Raw genomic sequence first — 12,477 nt, 5'->3', positions numbered from 1 at the left:
TCAGTGGTGAAGAGCACCTGCTGCTCTTTCTGAGGACCTGGGTTCAATTCCCAGCACCCACGCCAGGCAGCTCACAATCTTGTGTGACTCCAGTGGCAGTGGACCAGTCGCTCTCTTCTAGTCACTGTGGGTACCAGGCATGTATACAGCTAAGCGCTCATGAATATAAAATAAAAATAAAGTAAATAAATCTTTTTCACAAAGTTGGGAGGAGTCGAGCAGGTAGGGAGGGATCTGGGAGGAGTTGGGGGAAGAGTAGGGATTGAATATGATCAAAATACTTTGTGTGCAATTAATAAAAAATTATGTTAAAAGAATCCTGTGTAGGCTGCTTTAACAGCTATGTGATTCAAGTTCATGGTACTCGCACTGTCAGCCATGGAGGACAACACACAGCACAGATACCGTTAGTTGCTTTGATAGCAGGGAAAATGCAGGCATCGAGGGAAGACCTCAAGACTTAAATACCCTAGCATTGCTGTGACATCTACCTTGTGACCAGTGGACATAGACAATTCAGGATTTGATTGTTGTCGTTTCATGAACTTGGTGTCGTAGAGGATGGTCTTCACATTAACCTCTGTCTGCAGTGGATCAGAAAACACAGCACTGATTCCCTATCACAGATGGTTTAAAAGTGCTGATTCAATCCAAGTCATTTCCAGTTGAGCATCCCATGAATATAACTATCCTGATTCCTTCAACAAGATGTAAGCAAACACTACTGGTGTGTAAGATAGAATACATGGCCTGCATTCTCTTTCATGTATGAGGCATGCATGTATGTGTGTATGCATGTTATCCTGTGTGTGTGTGTGTGTGTGTGTGTGTGTGTGTGTGTGCACGCGCACACATATGGAGGTCTGAGCTTGGTCCTGGGAATTCTTTTTAATCAATCTCTCACCTTATTAATGTCTGAGCTTGGTCCTGGAAATCCTTTTTAATCCATCTCCCACCTTATTTGTTAAGACAGGTTCTCTGCATCAAACCCAGATCTTGACAATGTAGACGTTGTCACTCCTGGAATTACAAGGGTGCCACTATTCACATGTGGCATCTGCATGGATTCTGGGGATCTGAAATCCAACCTCTTGCTTTCTTCCTGGCATTTACATCAATTCTGGGGAATCTGAACTCTATAGTTATCTTACTTATGTGGCAAGTACATTAACCACAGAACAATCCCTTAGCCCATGGTCTTCATTTTTAACAATGGAGCTACTGTACTTTGGAAAGTGGCTAGTCCAATTGAGTTATGTGCAATACCAGATACATACTAGATCTCTAAGATGTGAAATGAATTATGGAATGTGAACTAATTCATTAAATATTTTGGTGTTGATAGCAGGCTGAAATGATAGTATTGTAGATGTATTGGGTATGAGATATATTAATAAGATAAATTTGCTTTATAGTTACTACAGTATATTTTTACTAATAAGATTTATTCTTTGACAATCTTCCACATGTACATAGTATTTTATGATTACTATCTCCTCCATTCTCTCATCTTTTCCCCACTCCTTCCAGCTCCTGACTTCCCTACAAATCTCTTTCCAAAATCCATGGCTTTTGTTTTGTGTCCCCCTGCATTTAAGCTGGGCCATCTGTGTAATCCTGGGTTCAGAGCACTCATTTGATTCTGGTGGATTCAGCAGATACTATGCCTTCCCCTCATATAGTCTGTTAGTTTCCAGTACTTCAGCAGTAAGTGGTAAGGCCCCACCATGAGCTCCTCCCTGATCCATACCTAACTGTCGGCTGGGACATTCTTTTGTAGGCCCAGTGCCAGTAATGACATCAGATATGAATTCATGACCTCCATGAGAGTGCCATGCTTAAAAGAATATATTCTACACCCCTTCTTTCTGTCTTTGGCCTCTTACATTCTTTCCACAACACCTCTGTAATGATCTCTGTGATAACCTCCTTAGGATGTGGTGTGAATATCTTGTTTGGGACTAAGCCTTTAAACCATTTGTTCTCAGCATCTTGTCTGGCCACAAGTTCTGCATTCCCTTGTATCCACTGCAAAGAGAGGTTTCTTCTCTAATTTGGGCTAAGAGTATCCTTTGTGGATATAAACATAGACGTGTAGAAAGGCAGCTTGATGTTATACCTGTTCAGCTAAGCAACAGTGTAGTATGTTTTCCCACTGGTTCCTAAGACCTCCTCAGTCACAAGTGTTTGACTGGGAGTACAGTACCGGGAATGAATTCTTTCTCATTGGGTGGGCCTCAAATCCAAGCAGAGAGTTGTTGGTTATTCATATAATATTTATACCATTATTGTACCAGTGGGCACATCGTGCCTGACATGTTGGTAATGTGGTTCATAGCATTCACAGCTGGGTGAAAGCATTAATTTCCTCCCTGCAGCAGCCTGTGTAGCACTGTTGGACACTACCATGAAAGGTAGCCAATAGGGAGGAAGCCGCCAGCTCAATGGCAGTTTGATTTATCTATACTTGGCATTCAAGGTGTGTGGTATCTTCAGGAACAGGGTCTCCCAAACCAACAGCCACAGAGGTATTCCAGACCTAAAACTGAAAAATTTGTTTTGTGGTCCATTGCTTCTAGGGCTGGCATTATCTATCCATGAGAACCATCTGCCATCAAATTCTTTTATGTTTTTAGATTGGATTACAAGGTAGCAGAGAGAGCAAGTTTCTAGGTGGCTTTTCTTATCCCCTTCATTTTGGTAAACCCCTCCCCATTCTCCCATCTCCCCATCTTCTATCCTTCATGCTGACTAAACCTCTCCACTTCCAACAACCTCCCTACCCACCCACATTTTACTTACGTGCTACTATTTCCCCTCCCTTGGGGTAACTCCCGAACAACTGCCCTCTTTCTAAACTCTTCCATGGGCTCGTCAGTAGAAAGCTCAGGGCTGTGGTTGTCTGTACTGTACCAAGCAGCTCTGTAACATGGTGCGTGGCTTGCCTCTCTTCTCCTCCCTGGCCCTGCTGCTCCTCTCCAAGGAGCTTCCTTAGTTACTGAGTAGGGCATTTATGTGCTTGCTTATCACTTTGTCATACAGATTAACTACAAGGCTGTTGGCTCACTGGATCCAAGCGCTGACCTGTCCAGCCAGAGGGGGAAAGTGTTCAAACTCCGGAATGAAACTCACCACCTCTTTGTGGGTCTGTACCCGGGGACCACCTACTCCTTCACCATCAAGGCCAGCACAGCCAAGGGCTTCGGGCCCCCTGTCACCGCTCGGATTGCCACCAAGATCTCAGGTATCTCTTTTAGAGAGAGAAAAGGTGGGGTGAGGGGTAGGTTATACTCCTCTCTTCTGCAGTCTTCATAATATCCTGGAGTAAAAACAAACAAACAAACAAACAAAAAAAAAAAAAAAAACCCAGAGCCGACTATCACTGATAGCAATGGAACAATTTACACAGTGACATCACTATTGGGTTGAATAAAGTCCCATTGATAAACTTTCTGAAGTTCACCAAATAACATGCCCTGGGGTGGAAGGAGAGAGAGAGAGAGAGAGAGAGAGAGAGAGAGAGAGAGAGAGAGAGAGAGAGAGAGAGAGAGAACAAGAAGAAGAGGAGGGGGGGCACATAAAAGTTGGTTTGTATATTTTATTTTCCAAATAGAATACTTTCCAATATAAGACACCCACAGCATCGGGTCTCATGAAATGTCTGATGAATGAATGAATGAATGAATGAATGAATAATTAAGCTCAGTAGTCCAAGATTACAAACTGTCTCTACCACTAGGGTGTACCACATCACCTGAGCATTAAAACAGAACCATTGCAGAATGCTTATTTACAGCTTCCATATCTTGGAATATCTATTCAATATGGTCTGCATGCATATGTATTTTGCATGTGGTTTTGCAGAAGCCATGATATTTTGTAGCTTAATGTTTCCACTTATCCTCATCCCATAAGTATTTCCCACACTGCTGCATTGCTTTCATTATAATGTCTGTCAACTGGATGGACGTAATTTAATTAAGCAGTCCCTTGTGGTTGAATATATTTGGTGTTTCTACGTTTTTATAAAATAGCGCTTCAATAAACATGTTACAAAATAAAGTTTAAATCGTTGATTGGGATTATAACTTTAGGATTAAATTCAGAAATTGAAAAAAAGCATTAAAAGAGATGTGGGTTTTAATAGCTCATAATACAAATGGCTAAATTACCCTTTCAAAGGATTAGATTTAGTCACACTCCTGTGGGGGGAGAGGGTCTTGTGAAAAAAATGGAACTAATTCATCTTTGCTTTAATTTGCATCTAAATGTGTTTAACGAGGTTGACTCTGTTTTCACATCTTTATAAAGTACTTACATATCCTGCACGTTCCTTTTATACTGCATGGGAGAGGCGCTTTTTGATGATGCTCATGCTCACACCCCGTTAGACTCTTGCACCTGGAGAAAAGCTGCAGATGGGAAGTCAAGGCCTCCTATGCTGAAGGCCTCTGATACCACAAGGTTCTCACTCACTACCTCTGTTCAGCTGGGCTGGGGTCAAGGGGATGTGTCAGAGGCATTTGATACCTGTACTCCTCAAGTCCAATTTCTCTCTCTTGCCCAGCTCCATCGATGCCTGAATACGATGCAGACACACCACTTAATGAAACGGACACAACCATCACAGTGATGCTCAAACCTGCCCAGTCACGGGGAGCCCCAGTCAGGTGAGGAGCTATCATTTGTGCCTTTCTTCCTCTATACCTCATGCATCTCCAGATGAATCACATGACTGGCAATGTGCCTGGATGAGATAAGCCAGAAGCCAGATTATCCATAAGGAAGATGGTCAGCAACTCTAAGTCCAATTCAGAGGCAGGAACTGAGCCAGGGTCTTCTCTCCCCACAGTGAACATCAGTTCAGAGAGAACATCCTGGTAGGGACCTGAAGTGATAGAACTTTCTGGAGTGGTAATTAAGGAAAATGTAGTTAGTGGGTGGAAAACTTAGACACAATAATCTTTGCAATAATCACCCGACTCACTGCCATAATAGACAGACAGACAGACAGGGAGGCAGGCAGGCAGGCAGACTGTATTCTCCAAAGAATTTGCTCACATATTTGAAATAGGATGAGCTAAAGGGGCTGGTTCAGTCCAGAGCTATGAGGTGTTAGAGTACCACAGGGCTATGCCTTTAGGATTACACTGCTTATTTTAATGAGAATTTGTTGAGGCCCAAATGGGCACCCAGGCACCAAGAACATCTTATTAGCTAGGTTGACTTGTGCAAGTTCATGGCTATCAGAATGGGCTGGCATTTATTTTAAACAAGATCCCCTTTGAACAAAGCAACAATATTGACTACTGATTTTGATCAGAACTCCAGGTCTCAGGACTTCAGTCCATTGAAATGAGTAGAATGTTAGGTAGAACTTCCAGATTGGTTCAATTCAGTCCAATAGGCATAAACCAGGTACCTTATGTGGGTGGGATGTGGGGGCTGGAGACAACAATGATTCACCAAGCACACATCTTCATTAGTTTAAGTGCTTAGGATAATGGTATCAAACTAGTCATATGTTCAAAGGAAGCCAACCTGTAGTTTAAAAAGCAGACATACGGAATAGGTACAATGCTGCCTTATGGAAATCTTCACAGGGGCTTATAAACAATTAGAGAAAACTCCCAGAGAAGGTGACACTCAGTTGTATAAGGTTTGACTTGTTGCAAGTGTTCAGTATGGATCAGGATGGCTTGTTCAAAAAGGGAACAGCCATGCTGAGTTAAGTTTGCTGTAATATAAAGAGCAAAGGCAGAGTGGTGATATGGAAAGGAAACTATGTCTGAGAGGCTCAGGCTGATTTAAGGACCATGGGGATCTGCCATGGATTGGCTTTTAGCAGCATCACCTTGCATGTCCCTGTGCTCTAGGAAATCAGCCTAGAAGGAGGCTCTTGAGGTACATACTCCTGATCTTCATTCTCAACCCTCATTCACCTCTACTAAGAAACGATAATGGTAGGATCAACAGAATAAACTGTTGATGTAACCAACCGTCTTATTAAATAAGAAACACAGAAACAATGTAAAAGAGAAAGCCAAGAGGTCAGAACTCAGAGCTAAAATCTCACCCTTCCTCCTGCTGTCCCAGCTTCCCAAAAGAGAGCTATTTCCTGTGTGTAAGTCTTTTTTTCTAGTCATTCTGCCTTCTCATTGGTTGTAAACCCAAACATGTGACTGCCTCGTCACTGTCTGAATGTACAGCCCCCTAGGTCTTAAAGGCATATGTTTCCAATGCTGGCTGTATCCCTGAACACACAGAGATCTATGGGATTAAAGGCGTGTGCCACCACCGCCACATTCTGTCTATGGCTCTAATAGCTCTGACCCCCAGGCAACTTTATTTATTAACATATAATCAAAATCACATTTCAGTACAATTAGAATACCACCACAATAAACGAACAAAAAATGCAGAAGTTCTTGCCTAGTATGAAGCTGGATAATGGTGCACTTTACTAGGCCCAGGAAATATGGCCCTGCAGCAGGCTGGGATGATGCTCATGGGCCTCTCACTACAGGATATCAGAACTGTCCTTCCTTTGACAATCCAAAGCAGATGCTGGCATTTCAAACCAAGATTTTTATTCCCTGCTTTCCCTCTAACTGCTCTGATATATATTATGAGATGGTGTCTTCATTTTCAGACAAGGAAGCTGAGATGCAGAAACAAGGGAAGGGGACCTTAAAGAGCCACATTGTATTGCTGTGTGACCATCATCTTATTATCAGCATACTCTCTGTATGCTCATCAAATTCCTGTAAAGTACCCCCCCACACACACACACACACTTTGAAGAACAAGACAAACCAAAGCTAATGAGTTGACTTAGACCATGAAACAAGCAGGCTAGGCAAGACAGAAGCCTGATTCTGACCCTAGCTCCACATTCATTTTACAGAACCACGCCATCTTGCTAGGAGGATGGTATGCATGACATAGTTTGCTGACATTTCCATCTTTAAACATTAAAGGAAATGTCACTGCTCAAAGGGGAAATGGTTGGTGTCTAGGAATCTCTGGCTGGCTTCCTTCTCAGGGCTCTGGTTCACTGAGAGTGGGTGTACCCTCTGTGTCTGGGATTATTTTCAGACCAGAGCCTGGGCATTTGCCAAGACAGAGAGGAGAAGAAGCAATGGCATAAAGGAGGCCTTTCAGGACAACTGTCGTGAGAGCAGAAACACCACTGTATATTTCAGTTACAGTGGCCTGACTCCACCTGGGCCTGAGTCCTGGTCATGAGGATAGGAATCTTGGAGGCATATGGCCACACAGATATTCATTGAGTACTTGCTATGTCCCAGGAAGTGAGCTAAGCAATTTGGGTATAGCATGAAGCAAGAAAGGCTCACTCTGCCTTCTTGAGGCTTATCATCTTGCAAGTATGTCACAGAACAGATGAGGAGGTGAGACAATGAGCCTATACGTAGACAAATAAAGTCATAAAACAAATCAATATGACTGTCCAGCCTGAAAGAACTGTGAGCGAGGTGGAAAGATGAACTACATGTGGGAAAGTTGGCACTGAGGTGCTCTGTAGGCTGGGAACTGGGAGCAGGTAAGAAAGCAACCTGGGACCCAAAGGCTTGCTTCAAGCCTTTGGCCAAAGATGACCCGAATCATATTTGAAAGTGGAGAAGATATCCTAATACCTGATAGCATAGTGTGGTAAATGTAGTATACAGCAATCTATAACATGTTTCACATAACTAGAAAAACATTAACATTCTCAACACATAGAAAAGATGTTTCAGAAGCCCAGTTATCCTTAATCAATCATGATATATGTTATGTTCAGGTATCGAATTATTATTTGTACCCAGTAAATAAGTACAGCTATTATATGTCAATTTAAAAATAACCATATTTAAGAAAATAATTTGGTACAGCAAGATGGCTCAGCAGGTAAAGGTGCTTATCACCAAACCCAAATTCAATTCCTGGGATCCACACAGCAGGTGGTAAGACCAGATGCATGCAAGTCGTCGTCTGACCTTTAAACTTACATGTCCCTCTTTTCCCCCACAGATCAACAAATATAAACGTATACAAAGACTTCACCATTGATAATATTTTTTCTTCTGTTACACGGTCTGACTCTAAGTACTCTGGTGGATGAATTGGGTGGGAAATATCATCTCTTATTTCAGAGAGAGATTGAAGTCTGTGACGTTAAGTGATGTTCAAGGTCCTGGCAGATAAAGCTGGTTGTTTTGTTAATTTTCTCATGGCTGTCACAAAACACCAGACCAAAACAATTTAAAGAAGGAATAGTTTCTTTGGGGTCACAGTTCAAGGGTATAGTCAGTCATGGCAGGAAAGTCATCGTTACAGGAGACTGAGGCAGGTCCCATTGTATCCCCAGTCAGGGAGCCGTGAGTGATGAATTCTGATGCCCGTTTCACTTTCTCCTCTTCATTCAATCCAAAACCTCACCCTGTGGAATGGTGCTGCTGACATTTAGGATAGGTTTTTACACCTCAGTTAACACATTCTAGAAACCCCCTCACAGAGGCAGAGATTTGTCACCTGGTCATTCTAGATCCTGTCAGGTGGACAACTTGTGTTACTATCAGGTAGTTGAGCATAGACCAGGCTCTGAGGTCATTGCTGCTCAAGTAGTTCTGGCTTCCTATCCTACTGTGTCAGGGGAATCTGGAAGGACTTTTGGGGGTGGTGCAGTATAGTCGTATCTTTTGCCTTCTGGGAGATGACTTCTGGGGGGTCCTCTAGCTGGATGGTGTGGGCCCAACCTATAACCTGTTCCTCTGTTTTATCCTACTTAATCATCACAGATTCATACCTAAGCCTTGGCCTCCAGGCCTCTAGACAGTCTTTTCTTCCTCCAACCCACAGTGCTTTTCTGCTGACAAAGCCAAATTCCAGCCTCCCACTCTTTAGAAGCCTCCCAAGTTCAGGTCCTTCTCGGAGGGCTGAGAATTCAGAGCTAGAAGGAGGGGAGCATTGAGTAGCCCACTGCATGAGGTTCCTGTCCCCTCACCCTGCAGCCAAACCACCTCGGCAGCTTGGCCTATTTTTCTAATACTCCACAATGGAGATTTATTGCTTTTGTATTGCTCTCCTCGGGCCTTCAAAGATTTATTGGTTTTTAAGTGACAGAATCCCAGAATTGCTTAAAAGATCAATCAAATGGTGACTAGAATCTAATATTCAGCCCCGACTCGAACACGCTGAGCCTTCTTCCCCCACGCCCCACCTGTCACACTGATGTATCTGTGGTAACCTTCATAAGAAAGTAACTTGCCCATGAATTAATCACCCGTAATGCAGTCTCCGCAGTGAGAATGGGGGCTCTGCAACAAAATTTGTGAGAGATGCTTCTCATCCACAGCAGGCTTTCTTGCAAGTATCCTTTCCTGTTCTCGCCTCTCTTATCCATTTAGTCACCTGCATTGTCCCTTGATTTGCAGATCAGCCCTGGATGGAGACACTGCTTCTCCAGCCCTATTCTCCTGGTCAGCAAGCACACCCTTGCTGATATGTCTGTCAAGAGCATCTCTCTCTCAGGTCCATCCCCCACCAAATTGCTAGAGTGGTCCCTGGGAAGCACAAATTGGATCAACTTAGCTTCTCTGCTTAAAATTCTTAAATGGGTCACTAGTTTTCTATTGCATTAAGTTCAAGCTTCTTAGTATGAAATTCAAGGCCTGTCAGCATCTAGTTATTTCTAGTTTCATTTAAATTCACTCTGACCCTTCACCAGGTTTTACTCAACAGTGACCCATGTGATTCCTTTGTGGTTCTTCCCTGAGCTTTTAACTGTGTTATACATGAATTTGTAAGCTTCCTTTGTTTTGAATTTTTGTTTGTGGTTTTATTGTTTTAGATTTGTTTGTTTTGGCCCCAAGAGATTTGAAGGCTTGGGTCTCCATCACATGGGATAATGTCTAGTCCACAGTTGATGCAAACAAACTAACAAAAATATGAAAGCAAAGCAAACCAAAGAAAACCCAACAAGTAGTTGCTAAAGTGTGTCGTTATTGAATTCAGCAAATTTGTCATGCCAACCTTGTCGATTCCAGACATTAAGGTGATGTGCATTTTCTTCAACTTCCTTCTATTCCAAAACAGATTGTCATAGGGTAGATCTTTCTCTAACAATAAAAATGCCCTTCTTTGTGGGCTGTCTGGCAGGATCTCCACTGACCACACGTGGCTGTCAAGCACTTGATACATTCCTGCCATAACAGAGGAACTGACTTGTTTTATGGTGGTCACTTTTGATCAGTGTGATATTTCAACACAGGTGCAGCACACACTGATCAAAGCCAACCTCCCTTTATCTACTCTTCGCATGGACTTCCAACCTCTAGTTACCACTATTCTGCATTCATGCAAACTTTTCTTGGTGTCTGTATATGGGAGAGAACATTCAGTCCATGCCTTCTTGTGTCTGGCTCATTTCTTTTGACACAAATTTCTCTGGTTTCATTCATTTTCCAGCAAATGACAGGATTTCATCTTTCTTTATGGCCGAATAATTCCCCATTGGGTAGATTTACTGCATTTTCTTTATCCACTCACCTGCTGGTGAGCATCTAGGTTGATTCTGTGTCATCCCCATTGGCAGTGCACCCTGAAGTCGGGTAGCTAGATAACAGACTAGAGTTTCTTTTACTCTACATCCATGCAGGCATTATTTTTCATTTGATTTTGATAACAGCCTTTCTAAATAGAGTGATGATACCTCCTTGTAATTTTGATTTGTATTTCCCTGGTGGCTAATGATACCAAGCATTCTAAACACATTTATTGGCCATTTGTCTCTCTCCTTTTGAGGACATAGTGACTACTTCTGATTTGGGATATTACAGGTATATAAGGGCAAACAAGTATGAAAAAACGATACAAGTGATGTTGATGATAATGATGATGATGATGATGATGATGTGTGTGTGCCTAGGGGTTTCCATGACGGTTAATTGCGTAGTCATCCAGCATGAGCCTCCTGGGTGTGGAAGCTGGAGGGCTTCCTGGAGGTCATGCTGCCTGGTTGAGGTCTATGGAATGAAGGGTGTTTAATGGAAGAGAAAGGATTGTGACTGAGAAGAACCAGCACATGCAAGAGCTGATGCAGAGAAGTGTAGCAGGAACCTTAAAGAGCCTGATTAATAAAATCAAACCTGAACCAGGTATTGGTGTGAACATTGGAAGGTCAGAGAGACAGAACAAACCACAGCTAACCTCACCTGGCCAACTTCTCGGCTGGTCTTGTTTCCTCAGACTGGAAGCCTCTGTGTCCTCATATCCGAATGGCTCTCAGCTGAACCGTGCTGCTCAAAACCTAAAAGCTTAACTAGTCAAATGCTTAACCAGCTAAATGCTTAACCAGGCCAAATGCTTCTAGTTTCTGATCCTCACACCTTATATACCTTTCTGCTTTCTACTACCACTCCCTGGGATTAAAGGCTTGCTTTCTGGGATTAAAGGTGTGATGAGTCACCATGCCTGGCTGTATCCTTGAAAACATGGATTTCTGCCTCTGGAATGCTGGGATTAAAGATGTGTGCCACCACTTCCTATCCTTTATGTTTAATATTGTGGCTGTTCTGTCTCTGACCCCAGATAAGTTTATTAGCATGCACAATATTTGGGGGAATACAGTACCACAGAGAAGGCACACGGGATGCTCTAGGGGCCACAAGTAATCCAGTGGGCAGGGGCAGAGGTGAGGTGAGAGGAGGGTGGCGACAGGGGCCAGAACAGTAAGGTCTTTGCTCTGGGTTTAGACTTCATCATGATACGTGTATATGAGGGGGTGCTATTCAGCAGATGCCCACATTTGGTTCTCTGTGTTATTAGCATCTGTTCATACCACTCTGCAGGTATGCCATTTATTAACTTTTCAGCATCCAGATCAGCTGCCACATCCCAGACTGTCTTGCCTCCATCATGAATGCAGAATGCACCATCTTTTCCAGTGATGCACTCTGCCTTCACCACTGTTTAGTCAGGATTTGTGTGGAGTCTGTATCAGTGACTATGGCTCCTTGAGTATAGGAACTAGGTCCTAGAACCCACCTAAAGCCTTAGACCTATACATTCTTCCCACTGCATCTGCCTCCCCAGTTGGACATAGTAGGACAGAATCAGATTAAACTTAATCCAGCAGCTTCCATAGTAGGACAGAAACAGATTAAGCTTTATCCAGCAGCTTCACTGGGTAGTTTTGGACCAGGTACCTGATTCTGTGAGCTTCAAGTTGCCTGTTTATAAGTGGAAACATATATATATATATATATATATATATATATATATATATATATAATCAGCTTTGAAGGTCACATAACATGGGTTTAGGACAACTGGCAGTTTCCAGGCATTTCCCAGTCAGACTGTGGAAGGAGGGGATGCCCTCCAGCTCTAGGTGGTCACAGGCAGGTTTATCTTCATAGCCTTCTGTGAGCTCATGCCTGTATGCTGTGTGTCCATACACTCAGGTGAGGTTGG

At 43.0% G+C, this 12,477-nt stretch overlaps 1 protein-coding gene across 11 annotated transcripts in view; it reads left to right on the top strand.

The window, feature by feature from the left end:
* Ptprt (protein tyrosine phosphatase receptor type T) overlaps nucleotides 1-12,477 on the top strand; it is a 1,105,165-nt gene that overhangs the window by 818,386 nt on the left and 274,302 nt on the right. For all 11 annotated transcript variants that reach the window (XM_028868606.2, XM_028868602.2, XM_028868605.2 and 8 more), the window contains exons 10-11: nucleotides 3,043-3,244; nucleotides 4,568-4,670. In XM_028868606.2, coding sequence (XP_028724439.1) covers nucleotides 3,043-3,244; nucleotides 4,568-4,670 — 305 coding nt within the window. The remainder of the gene's footprint in view (nucleotides 1-3,042; nucleotides 3,245-4,567; nucleotides 4,671-12,477) is intronic.

Source organism: Peromyscus leucopus, chromosome 4 (assembly GCF_004664715.2).
Source record: "Peromyscus leucopus breed LL Stock chromosome 4, UCI_PerLeu_2.1, whole genome shotgun sequence".
Classification (NCBI taxonomy): domain Eukaryota; kingdom Metazoa; phylum Chordata; class Mammalia; order Rodentia; family Cricetidae; genus Peromyscus; species Peromyscus leucopus.
The sequence above is the reverse complement of the archived record's forward strand: the minus strand, read 5'-3'. Positions and strand labels throughout refer to the sequence as shown.